Source organism: Phodopus roborovskii, unplaced genomic scaffold (assembly GCF_943737965.1).
Source record: "Phodopus roborovskii unplaced genomic scaffold, PHOROB, whole genome shotgun sequence".
Classification (NCBI taxonomy): domain Eukaryota; kingdom Metazoa; phylum Chordata; class Mammalia; order Rodentia; family Cricetidae; genus Phodopus; species Phodopus roborovskii.
In genome coordinates, this window is record NW_026126448.1 from 16,788,479 (window position 1) to 16,811,316 (window position 22,838).

The 22,838-nt window shown below is 49.0% G+C and overlaps 1 protein-coding gene across 4 annotated transcripts in view; it reads left to right on the forward strand.

The window, feature by feature from the left end:
• The window catches only part of Phc2 (polyhomeotic homolog 2), a 106,997-nt gene that overhangs the window by 36,019 nt on the left and 48,140 nt on the right, over positions 1-22,838 (forward strand). For 3 of the 4 annotated variants that reach the window (XM_051188848.1, XM_051188849.1, XM_051188851.1), the window contains exons 2-5: positions 17,555-17,788; positions 20,794-20,955; positions 21,875-21,952; positions 22,380-22,544. In XM_051188848.1, coding sequence (XP_051044805.1) covers positions 17,555-17,788; positions 20,794-20,955; positions 21,875-21,952; positions 22,380-22,544 — 639 coding nt within the window. The remainder of the gene's footprint in view (positions 1-17,554; positions 17,789-20,793; positions 20,956-21,874; positions 21,953-22,379; positions 22,545-22,838) is intronic. The other variant, XM_051188850.1, reaches the window with a different exon arrangement.

The following is a 22,838-nucleotide window of genomic DNA, read 5'->3' on the forward strand; positions in this document are numbered from 1 at the left end:
AGTCTCCTGGGATCACCCTAGTTGCTATAGAGCATTAGAAGTTAACCCTCCTGGGGAATTGTATTTTTGTGCCCAGTGATCCTTACAAAACCCTTAACATGTGTGTGTTCTTTCATTTGTAGTCGTTTTAGGTAATGTTTTTAGATAACTGCATGGGAGCCATCAGTGCATGGTGCCAAGGGGGACAGAAGATGTCCAATCACCTGGAGTTAGAATTATGGTTGGTTATGCACCACCTGGGAACTGAACGTGGGTCATCTGGGAACCTCTGAGCCATCTTTCCAGCCCCAATTCTAGGATTCCTGATCTTCTCCCATGTTGTGTAGATCAATGATTTGCTCTCTGATGGATAGTAGTCCCTTGTATAAATATACTACAAGATTGTAGTTGCAGTCGATAAAGCTAGTATGAACATAAGTGTCCAAGACTTCTTATGAAAATCTGTTCTCATTTGCTTAACTAAATTTCTAGAATGGAATTGCTGGCTTATGGGGTAATTCTGAATGTTTAATTTTTGTAGGAAACTGACAATTTCATGGAGAGTAGAGCCATGTTATGGAGGCTGGAAAGAGCAGGGGAGGAAGGGGATAGAGTTGTGACTGAAGTATAAAAGTGCAGGTAGAAGGAAAGACTGAGCTCCTGAGCCCCATAGCATGGTACGGTGACCATAGTTAACAGTGGTTTATTGTGTTCCAAAATACCTCAGTTCTAAATATAAGAAACAGTACATATTTGAGATGACACTGTACTAATCACCTTGATTTGAATTGCATCAGAACTTATACTATACCACATAAATATGTGTAATTATTACATGTTTACTACAAACTTTTAAACATTGGAAGAAATTGCCAATCTGTTTTCCAAAGCAAGTTGTGCTGTTCCTAAGAAGCTTTTCTTAAAAATTAATGTTCCTCAGGGCTGGAGCGATGGCTCAGTGGGTGAAGTGCCTGCACCCACATAAAAACCCTGCTGTGGCATGCATCTTTAAGCCAGTGTGTGTGTGGGGGGGGTCAGGTGGCAGAGAGAGTCCATTGGCTAGCCAGCCTAGTCAAGTGGATGAGTTCTGAGTTTATCAAGAAACCCTGCCTGAGAAAACACAGGGAGGAAGACATTCAGCTCAAATGCTGGCCTCTACACACATGTATGGACACCCACATGTACATACACCACACATACATACACACAAGCACATGCACACATGGGTGGGGGGATTGCTGCCCTTCCTGAGAATTTATTTTTTAAAAGGCTCATTTTGTCTTTATTTTGTTTATGAGTGTTTTACCTGCATGTGTAACAGTGTGCCTGCATGTATAGAAATGTGTGCCTGGCGCTGCCAGAAGAGGGTGCCAGATTCCCTGGGACTAGAGTTGAAGATGATTTGAGCTGCCATGTGGGTGCTGGGAATGAGACCCAGGTCCTCTGCAAAAGCAGCCAGTGCCCTTAGCTGCTGAGTCATGAATGAATTAATGGATGAAGTGGTGGAGGGAGTCCAGGCCAGGCGTTTCTGCTGTGTTCATCTGCAGCTTTCCGGTGTGCAGTGGTGTGTTGAGAGTCACTGGAGGTTTAGCATCTGACTCAAGTGAAGGACCTTCACATGTCCACAGTTTGTTTTTAATGATTTTTTTCACTTTGAATACTAGCCTTCTGTGGCCATTTCCTTTTTTTTTTTTTTTTTTTTTTTTTCTTTTACTTTTATAAGGTTGTGGGAGTGTTCTAGAATTACTGGGTGTCACAATGCAGACATTACATCAAAAGATCTGCCTGTTAGTCCCCCTGTTTAACACTCAACCTGTTCCAGGTTATGAGGACAAAAATACCTGACTCAGAATTTTCTGAAATTTGAGGACTAGGGTAAGAAACGAGTTTTCCACCAGCAAACAAAGATGGGTTCTTTGGTTCCAAAATCTAGCTGTGTATGGTGAGGCTATGGCCATGCAAAAAAGGTGTCACCACCTTTTTGGAGTACAGAAATCTCTTAGCTTGAGAACGTGTGTACACCCGTCCACATACAACCCCACAGTAGAGACTGCTCTGCCTTGCTTGGAAGCAAGGGATCTCAGTCTGTGTGCTCTGGACCAGACTGTCAGCTTTGAGATCCAGGGTCAGGATGGCTGCCTCTTAGCCACTCTCCCAAGTTTTTGACCCCATGATTGTCCCTGTGGAACTGTTTTCTGTACCAGGCAGAAGGGTAAGTGTTGAGATCAGATGGCCTGCACTCTCACACATGTGCCTAGCTCCAACAGACCCCCTTTGGGTTGGCTGTGTTCTCTAATGTGTCCCCTGAGAAGACAGACTAAGCAGCCTGTGTTACCCTGCAATTTCTCCAAACTATTTGCATGAAATACTGCAGACAAAAAGCAAGGCCCCTGATTGGCTGTTGCTAGGTAACAACATAATCATCAGGAAATTAGGCTGTCCTCCCCCCCCAGCCCAGAGTATGTGTGTGATTGCAGCGTTGTACAGGAAGAGAGAGGGAGTGGAACAAAGAGAGATAAATGGGATGGTCTTGAAGGCGGGGACATCACAGCCACAACCTACACACCACGGTAGGACAATCTGCTTTGGGTTGGGCTCTCTATGCAGTCAAGCCAATATTGGTCCATTTTCCTTCTCTCTCTCTCTCTCTCTCTCTCTCTCTCTCTCTCTCTCTCTCTCTCTCTCTCTCAAATTTCTGTAAGAACAGCAAAGCTGGCAGGGCCCTACAGACAACACAGACAGAAGCTATGGAAGCAACTTTGGCATTTGAAGTGATTTGTAGATGCAGAAGGTGGTGTCTCATGTGCGGACGGCTGGGGGTGAACAAGGGAATGTGTCTGGAGAATGTGTCTAGAAAGAAAGGATTCATTCTCATGGCTTCCGAATGTCTGCAAAGAACGTAACGTGGGAAAATGCATGTAGACGAGACATGTGGCAGAGAAAGCAAGATGCTGTGGAATGTAGAGGGAAGGTCCTCAAGATGAAGTTTGGAACTGTCGGTTTAACTCCACCAGTGTCCTGCTCAGCCAGGCAGTCCGCAGCCTGTCCCTCTGCTGATTAGACTTTGCAGGTGCATAGGAGACGTGTGTGTGTGTGTGTGTGTGTGTGTGTGTGTGTGTGTGTGTGTGTACATGTGCATGTGTTTATGTACAGACACAACTAAAGCACCAAGTTCATTTTCAAGATTGTGTCCAAACACAACGGTGGGTAGAGCCTGGCAGGGTACATCCCTTCCTGGATGCCTCCAAGGCCTGATGTTAACGCGGAGTGCCTTCCTTTCTCTTCATGGTAGCCCCAGGTGGCTTTTCTATGCCCCTTGCCTTGTCCTCCTTTCCAGTTCCCCAGCAATGACCCTGCCCTTCAACTAGACCTTCCAAACCCATGCCATATACCTCATTGGCTTGCTACGACCCTAGACGAGCTAATTGCCTTTTTGCCATTCATTGTCTACCAGATTAATGACTTCTTGTGTGTGGGGGTGCCCACAGTGTCCTCTGAGATGCCGCTGTATACTCACTCTCGCTCCCTCCATCCCCCATCTCCCCCACCCTGCCTCTGAGTACCATCTGGGTTTTGTGTGTGTTTGTTTGTTTTAAAGACCCTCTACTGTGATGCTAAACTAGAAGCACTGCCATTCCTTCTCTAACTGATCAAAGGATACAATCCTAGGCATGTCACATAGGAACTGTTTTGTAGGTGTGGTTTTAAAATATGCAAATATTTGAGAAACCAAACGGGATGAGTGCCAACATCCCAGATGCTGAAGGGAAGACCTTCCTAAACACGCCCCCCACAAAGCCCTGCCCAAGGAGACTCAGAGCCTTCCTGAGAGGGATCAGCCTTCCTTAGCTGCAGGATGCAATGCCCCTGTCTGGTGCCCTGCAAAGCCTCTTGTCCCAAATGAGGGCTCCGCTTATCTCTTGGGCCTGTTCTTCATCCCAGTTTGCTCATACTGTGTCTATCTTGGCCCCTGGACGGCCTCGTCTGCACTCTGGGGGGAGGACTGGGCAGTGGCTTAACTCTCCCGGCAATGCTGATACATGCTCAAGTCTGAGAACCACTGTGGACCAGAAAGTTTGTGTTTTCATTTAGCTCTTAGGTGACAGTGACCACCCAGCAAATTTCTGCTCTGAGACTGGTCAGGTGATGTGTAACAGCGTGCTCTCCACCTGGAGCGATCCTTCCTGGCTCCAGTGAAAAACCCTTCTGAAACAAAACTTGAGCCGATTGAACTAAAAGTTATCTTGCACACCTTGGGGATAGCCTTCAGGCTGAATAACAGAACTTACACTTTTAAATGGAAGGCAGCCTGAAAGAGAATATACAATAGAGATTGCATGTGGCCTGCAAAGCTTAACTTGCATATTACCTGGCCCTTTGTAGGGGGGGGGGGAAGCCTCAAGTTTTCTAACCCCTGTTAAATTATGGATTTATCTTGGTTCATGTCTTACATGTTAACCTCCTCAAGACCAAATTAATCACTTTTGTTTCCCATCCTGCACCAAGTACATAATGAGTGTTTAATAAATACAGAAAAGAGTGAGTTAGTGAGTATGTGAGTTGTTAGGATGGTTGATGAACAAATCAGCTCTCCTGCTGGGCTGCTTCTTGGCTGCCCATCCCTGTGACAGAAGTGATGATTGCCTCCTCTGTGAGTGGGTGGTGAGCATCAGGGAGGTCGTACTAAGAATTCTCCCTTTTATTTATTAAGTAAAACCGGTTAGGGCTTGCTCCGCAACTTGAAAAACAAACAGGGTTAGCCTTTAAACCACTTGTATATAGCAGAACTAGAAACTGCAGAAGCTTACAGCTTATCCAGGTGGATTCCTAGTGTCCAGAAAAGAATCTCTGAGGAGGCACATAATACCAGTGTTGGGGGAGCTCCCAGGGACACTGCCCTGTCATCTACATGTCCCTGGACCACCCGTCTCTGCTCAGACAGCTCCATGGAAGGAAACACTGCCTCACGAGAAGCTGCCCCTTCCGCTTCCTAACCACTGCAGGCCCCTTCCTTTTCATCCTGGAGAGCTCAGTCAAATGCTGCTTAAGATTTATAACTATGAAAAAGGAAGTAGGGTAGAGTTAGACTTGACAGGAAGGGGTGGAGTATTGATTCTACCAACTTGGATCCATTTTCCTGTGGAGAGTATAGAGTGCTTTGGAGAGCAGGAAGCTGGAGATAGCCTGGTGGTCTGGGGAAAGCCAACAGATGTGCTAAGAGAAGAAAGGCTGGCGGTCACAGTAGATCACAGCTTACTGGACTTGTAGGGATGCTAATTGCACTGTTATCTGGGACAAATGAGGATGAAGAGTTACAAGAGGTAGACCTAAGTGTTGGGAACCAGCAGTCTGCTGACCCTGCCGCCGACGATGGGCAGGATGCTTACGGCCATGTCATCGCTATGTCAGGCTTTACCTGGCTGCACAGGGGACTCAGTTATGCATGTGCTAGCCCCCCTTTTAAAGCAAGCACCCCATACCCCACTCTCTCTCCCCTGCTTTCGGTTGGCCACCAGCTACCCCCCTTTCCCTCCCCTCTCTCAATAAACTCCACGTGGGCACTGAGCTTCATGTTTATGTTTCATAGGCAATAGCTGCAGCAAAAGAACAACACTAAGAACTTTGAAATATTAAATTTGCTTAAATTTTAAAGAATAGCCTTTTTAAAATGTGTGTGTGTTGTTGCTGTTATTGTTGTTGTTGTTTACATATATGTTTTTATACCATGTGTGGGCCTGGTCCCTATAGAGGCCAAAAGAGCGTGTCAAATCCCCTGGAACTGGAGTTACAGTGGGTGTGAGCTGCCATGTGGGTGCTAGGAACAGAACCCAGGTCCTCTGAAAGAACAGGCAGTGCTCCTAATCACTGAGCCATCCCCCCCAGCCCCTGTTTGTAAATTTTGAGGCAGGATCTCATGTATCCCAGGTTGGCAATGAAACTCTGTAGCCAAGACAGTTTATGTGGTTCTGGGGGAGTTGAACCCAGGGCTTTCTGCATGTTAGGCAAACACTGTACCAACTGAGCCACAACCTCTGCCGCCGGAGTTGCTTTGTGATTCCAGAGCTTGCTAGGGCAAAGCAGAGCAGGAGAAAGCCCCTTCGGAGGTCTGAGTCCTCTAACAAGCAGGCTGAGCCAAAGTAGGCAGCGGCTGGAAGGAGAGAGTGGAGGAAGGAAGCCCAAATTTCAAGCTTTCCACCTGTCTGTGGTGTAATGGGCTGTAGTCTTTGTAAGTCACCTTGAGAGGTGATAACCCATCCTCTGTGTGAGAAGTAACCGTGAGAAGACGCTTACTGAGCAGTCTCCACTCTAGACAGCAGAAGCCCAAAGTGTGGAGTCAGAAACAGTGACTAGCTTCCAGTCTCTCCCTTTTGTCTTTTCTCAGCCCACACATATGTTCATGAGAGCATCGTGACGCTGTGTGCAAGAGTGTGTGTGTGCACACACACACACACACAGTCGTATATGCTTTCAGTGTTCCCCAGGACTGAGAGAACTTGGGGGAGGATGTTTATTCATTTATTCTCTCTCTTTCTCTTTCTCTCTGTCTCTGTCTCTCTCCTTTATAAGAAAACAACTAAAGCCAGGCTGTGGTGGCCTATGCCTTTTATCCCAGCACTTAAGAGGCAGAGATAGGTGAATCTCTGTGAGTTCCAGGGCAGCCAAGACTGCTACACAGAGAAACCCTGTACAGGCAGACACCTAGGCTCTGAGGATGGAGCCTTTGGGGGTCTGGCAGAAATGTGACATCTAAACCAGCACTGAGAGTGTCCAGTCACTCCCGAGGACCAGGTGCCTTGCCTGAGTGTTCAAGGCTCTGCAGCACAGGTCTGCATATGAGCTCCATATTGGGGCATTCTGGAATGCACTGCTTTGTAGCTGGGTAATCTTCAGCTACTGCAATTCTCTCTGTCTCTAACCACTGCTCCGCTGTGCCTATTGCGTACTGCGCCTGGGGCTCACTCTGTGTTTGGCTTGCCTTCTTCTGATTTTCCCAGTAACTCTTAGTAGTCTAAGTTATTAACATCACTCTACAGATAAAGAAACAGTCTGTAGAGAGAGGTTAGGTGACCTGTCCAGGGTGTCCCCACTGGGGCGGAGGCCAGAATCCAACAGCCTCCCCTGACTAAGCACCTCCTCCTCTTCCTTATATGGAATACTGCCTCTCTGACTGGATGTCCACACATCAGGAAAGAAAGGCTGCCTCTGTCCCTTCACTTCAAAGCACTGCTGGGCAGGCATTCGTTTTATATGGCTTTTGAATTCAGTTACTCCAAGAGTGGTATGAACGACAGTTTGACCAGCCTTATATGTTTATGTGAGGATGCTTAGGGACAGAAAGAGCCACAGATACTCCACTCCCCCATTGTTTCTCCAAGTGTGGTTGGTGGGCGGGCATTCAGCACCTGGGAGAGATGGCATTGATAGGTTTGCCCTGGGCTGACCTTGCTAGGATGACTCTCCCAAGACTGCTGCTGTTGGACAGAAGGCTGCAGGAGCCAAGTTCATAAACACTGACTGGACTATCCTGGAACAAGGCCAGGAGATTGGGCGTCTGTATGTGATCTTGGTTCAAATCCAACACCTGCCGTTTGCTGGCTCTGTGGCCTTTGGGAAATCTTTTCTTGTGGGAAAAGCGAAGAAATGACCCCTCTGCCAGGGGTGTCGTGAGGACTAAATGGGATCGTGCATGTTGAAGCTCCCGTCTCTAAGAAGTGGCGAGGGCTGTCCCCCTCACTATGCCAACCCCAGCCTCTGGCCTTGCACCCAGGAGAAATGCCTTTCATCCTGCATGCACGTCTTTAGAGGTGCCCATTTATCCCAGTACCCTGTCTGTTCAGAGGATCTGTTTACAGCCCTGACCCATTCACGTCCGGATGGAAAAGGAAACTCCAAGCTTTACTCCTATGAGATCTGAGGTAGCACCACAGTGTCACAGGAGAGCAGGGTACTCCAGCATGGTCCCTGATGTTTGCCTTCCCAGAGTCAGCAAACTTGTTACAAAATGTCAGGTGACCCCACAGGCCACTTGAGACTGAGCCATGGTCCAGAGGGTGGATATGTCAGGAAGGGAAAGGAAAGGCTCCAAGAAGCCCACACTAATGTTTGGGTCCTGGAACAGTTGTTCTAAAAGTCTGGAAATGGGCTGCTCCCCACAACCTTTATCCCACTTAGGCTTGTGGAAATGCAGCAGAGGCAGACTAGCCTGCCTGGGCTGCCCTTCACCAACCCAGTTCAAGGCCAAGTTGGAACTGCAGATCATGAAAGTTCTAGAAATGGCAGGGGTGTGTGTGTGTGTCTCTGTGTGTGTGTGTGTGTGTGTGTGTGTGTGCGCGCGCGCTGCACATGTGTGTACATGCATCATAAAGACATTCAATATGGAGAGATTCAGACCAGAGAGGTGGGGCATACAGGGGTCCTCAATGAAGGGTAGTGGGAAACAGAATGCTGGAACCTGCCCCGTGTAGGCACAGGAGAGGCAATAAGGCAGGCTCCTAGGGGAGATCTCTGAGGACAGCCAGCACTGTCCTCTTTGAGGAACTTCATGTGGGTCATCTATATACATGGTTGTTCCTTTTTCCTTTCATAGAGGTCTGAGAGTGGCCTTCTTACGGTGACTTTCAGACCTCCTGTGCATCAGAACCCCGCATGGATAGTCAGGACCCAGGTCACTGAACCCGTCTTGGAATTTCTGCTTGTCTGGGTCTGAAGTGGAGCCTGGGAGCTGACATTTTTGGAGAGCTTGCCCAAGGCCACATCTTGAGAGCCCTGGAGGTGAAGCACACAGTGCCCTTATGTTGACAAGACTGTGGTTTATATCTGTGCAACGTTTCTGCAGGCTTCGTTTGACCTTGTTTGGTCATCAGGGTTAAAAGCCGGCAGTATGCTTTAGTACTTTCCAGGACTGCCATGACCAACAAGGTGGTCTGAAAGGGGAGAACTGTGCCCACACCTCTCTGGGGACTGGAAGTCCGAGATGGAGAGGTCACAAGCCGTGCTCCTGTGCTTCCTCCTGACCTCTCCCTGGCTTCCTGTGTGGCTTCCAGTAATGTACTCCAGTCTTTGCCTCTTTTCAACACTCATGTCAACCAAGGGCCTGAGAGAGGCTGCCCCACCTCAAAGCAGTGAGACTAAAACTGACTGAGCCAAGACAAACCCACCCTCTCACCTCAGTCCCCAGCCTGGCCCCCGCGGGGCCTTTGCCAAGTGTGTCTACAAATACGATCAAATATTGGTTTTTCTTCTTCGTGTTCTTCCACAAATCAGCACCAGGTTGGAGTATGAATGCTTGATAGGGTCTGCCTTGTCTAAGGAAGGAACCAAGAACTAGTCAGGCCTCATCAGGAAGACTGTTTAGATGAGCGTACGCTGTTATGCCTTTCTACGGTCCGCTCCGGCTCAGCCTCCTTCACGTCTGTCTTGTTGCCTTTCACTGATTTACTTGTTTTCATGTCATTGATTACCTGCTCCCGGGAAATGTGTGTACATGTGTTTAGGTACGTGTGCATGAGTACATGCATGCATGCATGTGGAGTCCAGGTGTCTTTCTCTATCGCTTTTCCACTTTATGTTTTAAGGCAGGGTCTCTCACTGAACCTAAAGATTGCTGATTTGACTAGACCAGCTGGCTGGTAAGCCCAGGGATCCTGCTGTCTCTGTACACCATCACTATTGCTGGGGTGCCCAGTGCACGCTGACACATCCAGCTTTTTTAGGTCCTGAGGATCTACTTCTGGTCTTCATGCCCCTCCACTGAGCCATCTCCCCAGTCCTCTTTACCTCAGCGTCTAAGAGGCAGGGCAGGGAGCCAAGGACTCGGGACCAAGAGGTTTGAGCTGTGCCCAGTGTCTCCGTGACTTCACATTGCTGTCAGAGTTCTGCACAGGGTGAGGGTGAAGATGTTCATGCTGCAACTTGGAGGTGGGAGGAGATTTTCCCTAGCTCCCTCAATCTAGAGAGCTGAATTCTAATTTCTTCTCCCTCAGGGAGAGGCACCCAAGACCAACCCTTCATGCTGCCTGTTCAGACTCAACACACAAGCCAATATGCTGACAGCAGGAGCAGCCATTATGGGCTCACTAGAGCTCTCACTTCCTGTCAAGCCCGGGTTCCTTTAGAAAGCCTCATGGACCCACGGGCTCTTCGGGTTTGAAGAGCTCTGATTTCAGTGTCTTTCCCCTCTGCTTCCCTGGGACGCTATCACAGCCATAATCCACAGCAAATGGACTTCCCTGACCCTGGGGACAAAGGCCTAGTGTTTCCTAGACTTGGCGGCTCCTGAAAGGGGCAAAACCATCAGCATTTCTCCAGCTGCCAGGTCTCGGGCCCTGTGGGCGGCCAAGACCTGTAATAAGATCGCTATCCAAGCCAGTTCCAGTCAGCACATCATTCAAAGTGGTCCCTTGCGGTTGGGAGGGAGAACTGACTGAAACGGGAACTGCAGTCTTTGGAGCTCAGGCTCACACAGTGAGTTGGAACTAGACAAAAACAGATTTCTAATTCTGGCTGTCAGCCATTAGTGAGACAGGCTGTGGTTCACAGTGGGAGTCCACAGGGGTGGGTGGCCTGGGGAAGAAATAAGGCAGTCATTGGGGCGGCGGAGGGGGGGTGAGAGTAGGAAGTGAAAGGAAATTGAGCAGGAGTGGATAAATGTTTAAAGCATGGATGCTGTGAAGCTTATGGATTCCGATTTCTCGTGGGGCAGGCAGGCCTTACCGAGAGACCACAGACAGACATGGCAGGAGCCCCAGCTGACACGATAGGAAGCCTCCCCTTCCTCCCACCTGCCCAGAACTTTGAGGCAGGAAGGAGGTGTGCCTGGAGAGATATGCCAGCTTTGCCACATGAACAGTAGAAGCAGAAGTTGGAAAGCTGCTGTGGTACTCCACACTTGATGAATTCTCTTCCAAATTCAAGATCCAGATCGCATGAGGGGACCAACTCGCTTCTGGTTTCCCCTCAGGGTGAACTCCAGCCCTCTGGCTGAGTAGGACCCATTACCATGGCTGGCTGGGGATGCCTCCCAGGGTCCTGGAGGAGAGTTCAAGCCATGTCACCCTGAGCAAGTCTCTATTCCTCAGAAACTCGGCCTCTACTTTTTCTTAGGAAAAACAAGGGAATTTGTGATACTGTCTGATTTTTTTTTTTTTTTTTTTTTTTTTTTTTTTTTGGAACTGGTTGATGAGTACACATGTATAATATCACGTATGTATTATGTACATATACAAAGTATTGTACACAAATTCTGACTCCCAAATCACCAAGAGACCCATTCTGATGCAAAAGCAAAGAGTCTTTTGTTGTTTAACAAGTTAACTGTCTTATCTCTGGGCCCTTCATCCGTTCATCATGGCAGATGGAGTGAGAGGGACCCTGAGAAACCACAGGGGGAGGGAATTTATTGAGCAGAGAAAGGGGAGTGTCTAGGGATATGCAACAGTCTCAGGATTGGTACTTCCAGGCTTGGGCGACCTGTCCTGTGTTTAGCTAACTGAATGCTATGGCCTGTAGGCCCTCCCAGGGTAGTTGCTATGCTCTGCATGTCACTGTTACACCACTTTTACCATAAAGCATGTCCAGAGGCTGCCAGCTAACTTCTGATTGGTTCCTTGCCATGTGGAGAGTATCTGACCTCCAAATGACTAGGGCAGGTCCTGCAAGGTCAGACATCTTGCCGGGTCTTCTCTGCAGCCTGTCTTGGCTGCTTACGCAGGAGGCTGGGTAAGGGTCTGGTCCCTTCATAAAAAACTTGTTTTATATAACCATCTGATGACCACTAGGAGATCCAGTTTAGTCATCTCGGTTACTGTGCTCTGGTGTGTCCTGACATGGACTGGTCCCAGTGTCACTGAAATAGTGGCCCAGGTCAGGCTCACCTGAAGTTGCAGGAAACTGCTCTGAAGTCACAGTTGTTTTAAGAATGCAAATTTTGTGATAACCTTAGATAAATTAGGTATCCCTCCCCATTTGTGTGTGTCTGTGTCTATATTTTAAGACAGAATCTTACCCTATAGTCCAAGCTAACCTGAAACTCACCACTTAATGCAGACTGACCTTAGACTCACAGCAATCCGACTGCCTTAGCCTCCTGGGTAGAGGGATTCCAAGTACGTGTTACCACACCTGGCTTGGGTAACTTTCTCATTGACAAACTGAGATATTAATAACTGCCCCATATAGTGGTCATGCTCACACATAAAGCATCCTCTGTAAAGTTTAACAGGCATTTCTATCAATAGTATAGTTACTATCCTTAGAAGATATGATTAAATCACAAACTGCTAATGTTTTAAACTAGTTGGGAGAATTCTGCAGACAAGGCAGAAGCTAAACTAAGCTTTCAGTAAGCAAAAGGAACAAACCTTGGATATGCATGGGTACATGAGGTATGCATATGACATGAGGCGGGACCCCAAGCAAATGACTTCCTTGCAGTGGTACATTGTGAGTGTGAGACAGAGGCAAGTGGCAAGTGTGCAAGCAGCCGGCCAAATGGATGGCTTAAGATTTAGGTTGAATATGAAGGGGAGTAGGAGAAGCTCAAGGAAGCCACATTTTGTGCTGTCCCCTGGGACTCATGCTATGCTGTTGATCTGAGTAGATGCTTAATGGAAGCTGGAAGGAAGGTATTTTGGGGGACAGGAACAGCATAAGCTACCACAGCAGTAAGCCCAGAACTGAAGAGTTGCAAGATGTCCAAGACTTTTCAGGTCAATCACAATAATGCTGAGCCCAGCAGGGTGGCAGCTTGGTAGGAAGGAAGGCAGGAAGGAGATAAGACACAGGGGCTTGGCACACACAAGATAGCTGGAGGGGAATTCTGTGAGCCCCAGAAACACAGTGGTAATTCAACAAATGGCACAGGAACATCTGGATAGCCACATGTCCCTCCACAGAGTTGTGCCATGATTCACTGTTACTTACACACTAGAGAATTAGAACATTATTCACAATGGCCATTGTCAATGATAGAAACAACCTGAGTGTCCATTAGCAGGCGAATGAAGCAGCAAAATGAGGTGTACACACACACACACACACACACACACACGTGAAAATGGGCCTTCCCCCACTAATCTATGGTTCCACTCATCTATGGTATTAGAAAAGGCAGATTCATAGAAGCATATCTGATGCCACCAGGGTCTACACAGCTGGACAGCAGCAAATGAGTTATTTCTTAATGGTTACAGAAATAGATGGTGATGGTAGCTACATGTTGTGAGCTAGCCTTCTGCACACTTTGGAAGGCTGGTGCTCAAAGCAGTCTGGCCTTCCTTGTCCTGTGCTTGAATGCTGTACAGAAAATGCAGCTGGGAAGGCAGCTCTAGCTACTCAAAGCAGGAGCCAGGACAGAGGAAGCCAGAGAGACAGTGCAGTCCCAGACAGCATGCGCTGTCTAGGAAGCTGAGCAGTAAAGGGTGCTGTCCCAGAGGACCGAGGAAGGTCAGTCAGGGGCCAGAGGGGTTTGGAGAAAGCAGAGAGATCAAGATTAGTGGGGAAGGGCCCATTAGTGGGCTGAGAGCTGGGCAGGATCCATCCATGGGGAAAGCAGGGATGAGGGGACATAGAGAGAGAGCAGAATGTGCAGGCAGAGGACACGGGACAGGATGCAGCCATAGGTGAGTGGGAAAGGGAGGGAGAGTGTGAGCACATGTATCACAGAGTGTAGGGAGTGAAGCCAAGTGAGACAGAGGAGCTGGAGGTAGGAACCTATGAGAAGGCGAACAGAGACGGCATGGGCACTGGCCAGCAATGGAAGGAGACGACTGGGTTCCCTGGTGACTAAGGGAAGTGTCATCTTGCTTGGGAGCCATGCTGTTGAGATCTCACTGGCAGCATTCCACAGAGCAATACCACTAGCATTTGTCCATGAGGCCCGAGTACGCACTCTACAGTACCCGTTCAACCAAAAGCAATGACTAGACACTAAACTCAGTCACCCAGGACCTGTTCAGCCTCTCCTCCCCAGTGGCTGCCTGTTTCCCACTTGACTTCTTCCAAATGCTTCAGCTGAGATGTCTTAAGAGTGTGAGCTGAGCCCCAGTTTTAGTCAATGCTTAGGGAAAGGGAGGTGAGGACCCTGCTGGGTACTAACTAGTGTTTGGAGAGAGCTGTCATTACAGGTTTACCTGCGATCACAGTAGGGGCTGGGGAGATAGCTTAGCAGGTAAAGGGTGCATGCATGATGACTCAAACTCAGATCCCGGGACCCATATAAAAGCCTTCCCATAACTCAGCACCTTGTGGGAGTGGGGGACAGGGAATTCCTGGAACAATCTGGCTAGCCAAACTAGCCGCAACAGTGGGAGCTCTTGCCTCAATATGTAAAGTAAGGAAATGAAGAAGGTGCCCAACATCACCCTCAGGCCTCCACATGCTGGAACACAAATGTGCATTTAGGCCCTCCACACATATGCATCCACAAAGTTATTAACTTTTTAAAGTCACAGTTGATAGTTAGTTTTTCAGTGTCTGCAAGGCCAGGGACAGTGCTCCCCACTGCTTTCCATCAGCCTGGACACCCAACATAGATAAGGTTGATCTCAACAGAGTCAGGCCCAGGAACTCCCTGCTGACTTAGCTATACCATTGACCCTTGCATCTCCCTCCTCATCCACAAGCATTCTTATTGAGTGAGTGGTCATCATGAGGCCTGGCTCCAGTGCAGATCAGAGCAGAGGAATTCCTGAACAAGGAGCCCTCGACAGTAAAAACAGACAAGTGTAACACAAATAATAAAAACCCAGAGACAGATATTGAGATTCAAGCTGAAAATCAGAAAAGCAAAATGGCCAACCAGTAGAAAACTCTTAACTCTACCAAGACTGTGGTGATCCTGTCCTCAACATGGCTGGAGACTAATTGCCTAAGACTGAATGCTCCTGTCTTATATACCTTTCTAGTGCTGGGATTAAAGGTGTGAGCTCTGTTTCTTTTTTAGACTGAGTCACTCTCATGTAGCCCTGGGTGGCCTTGAACTCATAGAGATCCATCTGCCTCTGTCTCCTGAGTCCTGGGATTAAAGATATATGCCGCTACTGCCTGGTCTCTATGGCTGTGGCTAGCTTTGCATTCTGATCTCCAGGCAAACTTTATTAGATCAAAACCAACATATCACCACAGACTAGCCTCAGGAAGAATCTACTTGGTGACCCAGGTCACAGGCACAGTTTCAGAGAAGTACTTGGCCTTAGAAGGCAGAACACCCACGGGGTGTGGCTCTGGCTTCCCAACCCCCAACATTCTTGCCTTTTGACCTTCACATATACCCATATACCAAAGTAGGTGGGTATGCATGCATGTGGGGTCCAGAGTAATGTCAATTACTCATCTACCTTATGTATAGAGGCAGGGTCTCTCGCTGCACCCAGAGCTCAGATTTATCTAGTATAGCTATGCAACTTGCTTTAGGGATCTCCTGTCTCATCCTCCCAAGCTCCAGGGTTACAGTCAGACCATTACATCTATCTGGCATTTATGTGGGTGCTGGATCCAAACTCTGGTCCTCATGCTTGCAGGGAGAGCACTTTCCGCTGAGCCATTTCTCCAGCTGCCTCCCCAGATAAGGTTTTGTTTTGTTTTGTTTTGTTTTGTTGTTAGATTTATTTATTTATTTATCATATACACAGTATTCTGTCTGCATGTATGCCCTCAGGCCAGAAGAGGGCACCAGATCTCACTATAGATGGTTGTGAGCCACCATGTGGTTGCTAGGAATTGAACTCAGGACCTCTGGAAGAGCAGCCAGTGCTCTTAACCTCTGAGCCATCTCTCCAGCCCCCTGGTTTGGTTTTTTTATTTGTTTTGATTTTTGCCCATGGTGAAACCACTCAGTCTGAATAAGGTATCATGAGGAATGTCAACCTCAGACTGAGAAAAGATGTTAACATCTGTTTCTATTCTTTACACAAATCAGTGTTTTCATTAACATGAAAATTCCTATTTTCTTTAAGTAATTTGGTGCCTTCTACAAGAAGATGGTTGAATGTCTGTGGTGGGTGATACACAAACAAGGTGTGTGTGTGTGTGTGTGTGTGTGTGTGTGTGTGTGTGTGTGTGTGCGCGCGCGCAGAACTAAAGGAAAGGGATCAGGAAGTGCTTGAAAAATTAAAAGGGGAACTCGAGCTTATATCTGATGTGCCTTTCCCACCATGCTTTACTTCTTCCCCAAGCTCTATCCACCAAGGCACTGGGCCTGTGAGGGTGTGTGGGGCACATCTGGACCACCGCATGACCTCTGGTGGAGTTTTTAGTGTTCCTCTTGGCTCAGACAACTAATTCCTAAGGACTCCCTCACTTGTTTCTGGGGAGAAGCATGATCTATTGGAGCCAGACAGTGGGAACCAGAAGGGGACAGTATTAACAAAGCAGCAGCTGGTGGGGACACTCAGCAGGTGACAGACAGCCCGCTGGGCACTTTGCATGGTGTTTTACTTTGTGCTTCAGGGATTAACATTAACATTTGACAGGTTAGGAAACAGGCAGACAAGTGTGATCCCCGACTAGAAACTGACCAAAGGAAGATTCATACCCTAGTCCTTCACATCTTCAGAAGCAGAAGATGTTAGTTAGATGCTCCAGGTTGCACCTGCTCCAGGGAATTCTGGGAGGACTCAGAGCAGAGAAGGCAACCACTCTGAGCTCTTTGGCCTCTGAAAACAAAACTAAGTAAATACTTCTATCATTTCCTCACCTCTTGATTTGTCTCTTCCCTCACTCTGTTCTCTAGCGTTTAAACCCACTTTTGCTGCCTAGGCTGTGTATATCTGGTATAAGCTCTGGTGTTCAGTTTATCCAAAGAGGTCAGTGGAGTCTGGGGTGGTCCCTGCCAGGGAAAACACACCAGAAATCCTCCTCCATTACTGGTTTTATCTCTTCTGGCAGAAGACACATCCCCTAGGCTTCAGACCAGACACACCCGATTTCATAATCCCCTAAAGGACCCAACCTGGCCCTATTCTTCTGGGGGCCAGTGTGACTCAAAGCCTCAGTTCAGAACTGGACATGGGGATGCATGCCCATAATCCCAGCATTGAGACATCAGAGACAGGAGGATTGCAAGTTTGAGGCCAGCAAGGGGAGTGGGGGGGCTCCCTAGAGAAATTGTGTCTTTAAAAGCCAAACCAAACCAAACTAAACCAACACGAACCAAAACAAAACAAAACCGCAGTTTGTAAGTGGCCCATGGCAGCCTGCTTAGAAAGATGGTGTGTGTCTGTTCAGTCTCACTTGCTAATTCTCAGGAGAACAGTTCTCAGACATCCCACCCAGATCTTTCTTTAAGTCCCTTATACAAATGCATGTAACCTATGTACACCCTCCCATGTGTTTTAAATAAGTTCTAGATGTCTTCTACAGCCTACAAGATAGGAGTTTTAAGTAGGATAAACTGCATTATTTGGGGACTAACAAGAAGAGGGTCCATATGCTTCATTCAGACCGTTTTTTCCCCAAGCATTTTCCATCCAAGGAGTCTGAATTCACAAATTAGGAAGCCTGGGACACGGAGGGCCAAACCCCTGTGCCTGCGTAACAGATGTTTGCTAACTTCCCATTCCTTTTCCTTCTTCCCTAGCATCCACCTGCTCTTCTGCTGCCTGAGCACCCTGACTGTGCCACCTCACAGGCCATGGAGAATGAGCTGCCAGCCCCCCACACATCCAGCCGTGCCAGCGTCACCAGCAACACCAGTGGAACCAGTAGTAGCAGTGGCTGCAACAGCAGCAGCAGTAGCAGTGGTGGCAGTGGCCGCCTCACTGCACCCCAGATTTCTGTGTACAGTGGTATTCCCGACCGGCAGACTGTGCAGGTAAGGTCCTAATTAGCCTGGCATTGCATCTCCTCGTTAACAAGGCTGCCCAGAAGGAGTGCTGGCATGGTCTGGTGGGCTAGCCAGGACAGCTCCAGAATGGGCAGAGGGTGTGGGTCAGTGGATATATAGTTGTGCGTGATGGAAAGAGGGGAAGTGATATCAGATGGGCCCAACACAGGGAGTTGAAAGAGAGAAAGACCTTAGATCAGAAAGACCCATCTCCCCTGAGGGACGGTAAGGGTGTTGTCTGTGGAGAACAGGTGTGTGAAAGCAGTAAGGACAGACAAGTAAGCAAAGCAATGTGGCTGAGAACCACTCGATCACAAGCCAGGCTGGCCCTCTAAGTGGCTATTGCCACTTAAAAAACAAGCATAAGGGGGCTGTGATGCAATGGTTCAGGAGTAAAAGTGTGCTGTGCAAACAGGAAGACCTGAGCTTAGATCCCCAGCATCCACTTTAGGAAACTGCAGCACCAGTGCATCCAATGCAGACAGGTGGGCCCTTGGAGCCCAGTGGCCCCACCAGGCTAATCAGTGAGTCCAAAAGTCTAAGATCCTGTCTCAGAAAAGGAGAGTGATCCAGGATGGCAATGGCACCTACCATTGACCTCTAGTCTACATACACACACACACACACATGCACGCACGCATGCACACATGCACATGCACGTACACACACCCACACACACTACACACGCACACACATACACAATACACACATACTCACACATAACACATGCACACATTCATACACAATATATACACATACACACATATGCATACACTCATACACAATCATACACACACCAACATACACACGCATTCATCCACTCATAAACAATACACACACACAAACTACTCACACACACTCACACATGCATACACTCATACACAATACACACACATGCATACACTAATATACAATACACACACACAAACTACTCCACACACACACACACATGCATACACTCATACACAATACACATACACATGTACACATAGACATATTTAAGATTTTTCAAAGACAGGTGGCCCCAGACAGTTCTTAGTCTTCCAGGCTAAATCACTTCTTCCATAAACTCTGCCAAGTGCTATTCGTGAGACCCTCCAGGGAGCTAGACACAGTCCCAGAATGTAGCTGCGATCGTGCATGCCACCTATCATGGCGTGTGCCTGGCACTATGTTTACATATCAGTCTTTGTTGTTATTTTGAGGCAGGGTCTCACTCTATTCCAGACTGGCCTGGAACTTACTATTCAACCCAGGCTGGCCTAGAATTCATGGTGACCCTCCTGCCTCAGCCTCTCAAAGCTGGGGTTACAGGCACAAACTACCATGGTTGACCATATATGTCTTCTTCAGTTATAAGAATGGCTGTTAGGCACAGGTCCACACTTGATAAAACAAAGTCTCAGGGGAGGTGATGGCTTACCAACATAAAGGGGGAGAAAGAACCTAACTCTGCAGGAACCTAAAGCAGATAGCATTTGCCATTTGTTAGCATTCACAGTAATGTCTGTTTGAGCTTCCTTGCAAACAGAGCAAATTGGAAAAGTCACTACTGAGAAATATTTACATTAAGTAACTCTGCTGTTATGGTTTGGATATAATAGACAAGTGACCTTATGCTGCATTGGTCTTAGGCCCAGAAGAGAGAGAAGGGGAGAAGCCACAGCAGAAAGTGGGGAGCCTGGGAATTCTGTTATTGACCAGGCCACACACTCTGGACTGTCTCCTCTCCTGGTTATCTCTGCTTCACACTTAATCAAGTTGCATTTCCTGTTCCCACACCAGCCTCTTCCTTCCCCTGCCCTTCACACTTGAGTCTTTAGCTCTGGATCTCTGCATCTGAGTCAAATGTCCATCTCCTGTCACTCACCAGAACTGCAGCAAAAGGCTGCCGGGGTGCTGCTCTGATGGGCCTCTGCGTCCAGCACCCATGCAGAGCCACTGGGGTCCCTCCTGACTCCCAGTCAGGAGCCACCAAGTCTCCGGCACTGCTGGGGGTAGCAGGCCTAGTGAGGGAACAAGAACAAAATGAAACTGGAGACAATGGGATTGAAAGGATGGAGTCCTTATATGCAGCATCTGGGTGGAGAGTACACTGAAGCAGAGAGGAATTAGGGAAATGTGTGCATCAGAGCATGGGGTTCTGGGAGACACCAGAGCCCACAGAGATCTGTGATGTCAGCCTGCTGGAACAGAACCCCAAATCCAAGCCAAGAGCCCTGGAGCACTTCAGAGAGACCCTTGCCCAAAGCTCTTCCAGTCAGGGCTGGCCAGGGGCACCCCTGGGACCTTAGACTGGGGGAGTGGAGATAGGGCCGGTGCAGGACATTACATGGAAGAGATGGCCAAGAAGAGAGAGAAATGTCTCTGGGTCTCTTTAGTCCTGGGGCTGAGCAGACTGCTGCTCAGGAGGCAACACCTACAAAGAGCAAGGAAAGGACAGAAGAGATTAGGGAGGGAAGAGTCAGAGTCGTGTGTCCTCTGTGGTGTGGGCATGCTCCCAGAGGCCCCGAAAACCTTCCAGGGGAATGACAAGATTCTCTGGGAGTAGGAGGGCAGAACCTTGGAGGGGGCTCCAGGTTGGCCTTCTAGGAAGGTGTTGCCTTCACGCTAGTCAATTTTCCTGGCTCCCGATAACCCTTCTGATGCACTTTTTTCTTCCCAGCCTCTTGGGCTTGTGATCTTGAATATGAGGCTACAGCGTAAGGGAAGAGTGTCTACCAAGCCTGGCATGGGAGGCTGTGTTTCCCTTGGAGTGGGCTGGCCAGTGGGGTACTGGCAGCTGAGGCAGAACACCCCATCAGGTAGGAGCTTGAGACAGTGTCCAACGGATGAGACAGGCAGGTGTGAAACTCTGAGAACGGCTCTGTCCCGCCTGGGACTGGTGCAGGGTCCTTCTCTGGGCAGCTGGCGTTGAGGAGGCGTGACTGCAATGCAGAGAAGACACATCGCATGGCCTGTTGATGCTCCTGTCCCTTGTCCCATATTCTCAGGTGATCCAGCAGGCCCTGCACAGGCAGCCCAGCACGGCGGCGCAGTACCTGCAGCAGATGTACGCCGCACAGCAGCAGCACCTCATGTTGCAGACGGCAGCCTTGCAGCAGCAACACCACCTCAGCAGTGCGCAGCTCCAGAGCCTGGCAGCGGTGCAGCAGGTACGTGACCTGGTAGCCCTGGTCCCCAGGCTCTTGGGAAATCTAGGTTGTAATATGGGAGTGATCCGAGAGGAAACAAGTCATATCGCCGTGCTCCCCCAGTTCCTCTCAGAGTCCCCACAAAGCCCCCAAGAAACAGGTGATGCGGTCATACGTCCTTTAGCAGGAGAGAAACAGATACCAAGGTCTGTGCTGGTGCATGGAACATCTGAGGTTCTCAGCTGCTAACCCAGGAAGTGCTTGGTGCCTACCTCTCTGCCGGTGCCAATGCCGATGATGCAGATACATAGGTTCACTGAGGGACTCATTCCTTCACCTGACACAGTGTTTATGCACCTTCTGTGTGCGATGTTAATGGCAGGCAGGTGCGCTGTGGAACCTGTCTCCTTGGTGCAAGAAAGTGAGCCCTTTAGCCACACTGCAAAGAAAGTGGACTTCAGCAAGGACGGGAGGCTGCCCTTATATCAAGGGGCCAGGGAAGCCCTCTCTGCCAGAATAACACTGACACTGACACTTCAGCCCTGGAAGCAGTTGGCCCGAGAAGAGGGACAGGTTGTCCACGTCAGTGTGCAAAACTCTCATGTGGTGCCATGGCCCTCGTGGATGGAGTGGGTGGGATGGAGGCCTAGAGAGAGAGCTGGAGTTGATTGCTGGGCAGTAGTGATGGCTCAGTAGTTCCTCCAGGTAGATTTGGTTATTACTGGTCAATTATGAGAGTAGAGGTCAGAACCATGCTGAAGGTCTGTGTGGATGAGAGAAATAGGTTAGAACCATGCTGAGGGCCTAAGTGGATGACGAAAATGTGGTTAGACCCTAGGGGCTGCTCTCCTGACCACTGTCCAGAGCACTTCCTGGAAAATAAAGGCCCAGGAATGACTGAGGTGGAAGACACTAGTGACCAGAGTTTGTTCTTTTCCAGGCAAGCCTGGTGGCCAACAGACAAGGAAGTACTTCCGGCAGCAGTGTGTCCTCACAGGCTCCCACCCAATCTCCTTCAGTGAGTAGGGCATGGGAATGTCAGGCAGAGCCCACACCCATCGACTGGCTCCTGCCTAAGATGCCCCCTATCTCCCAGATCTAGTTTGAGGGGAATTCCCAGCCAGGTAGGGTCACAGCTGTAATGTGTTACATCTGTCAGGAACAGAATTCACGTGCCCTTTGTGGCTCTGACACTAGCACCCCATCATCTTCCTGACGTCAAGGCTCTGTTGCTAACTCTGTGCTTGCACTGTAGGGTCCTCCCTGCGCCTGTGCACCCAAGCCAGCTATGGGGCAGAGTTAGAGGAACCACCCAGAGCCTAGGGCAGGAGTTGGTCCTCAAGGATGCGGCATAGGCCATAGAGCAAAAGAGGGAGACAAGAAATAGAGGGGACACTGTTCACCCCTGGCCTCCTGTTTCCTAATGTGCACATCTTTCCCATCAGCTCAACCTGGCAGCAGCCCCTGCAACAGCCCAGCTCATCAACCGGGCACAGAGTGTCAATTCAGCCACAGCCTCGGGCCTCACCCAGCAGGCTGTGCTCTTGGGCAATGCGTCCTCTCCTGCCTTGACTGCCAGCCAAGCACAGATGTACCTCAGAGCACAGATGGTGAGTGTGTGCAGCCTGGATGTGCTCCTGCACGGCAGGGACACAATCAGGAAAGGTGGGAACCGGGAGGTTAGAGGAAGGAGCAGAGGATGCTGGGAACCAGGAGCATGAGGAAGGGGATAGAAGAAGCCCAAAGATTGAGTGGGAGACCATAGGGCTCAGGAAAGGTCAGGTCCAAGATGGAGCCAAGGAAAGTCACCCACGGCGCCTCCCTTCCCTCCTCTTCTCAGAACTAACTAGGTAGACAGTGCAGGATGTATGCCCAGATGCCTAGAACTCGAAGATGAGGAGACA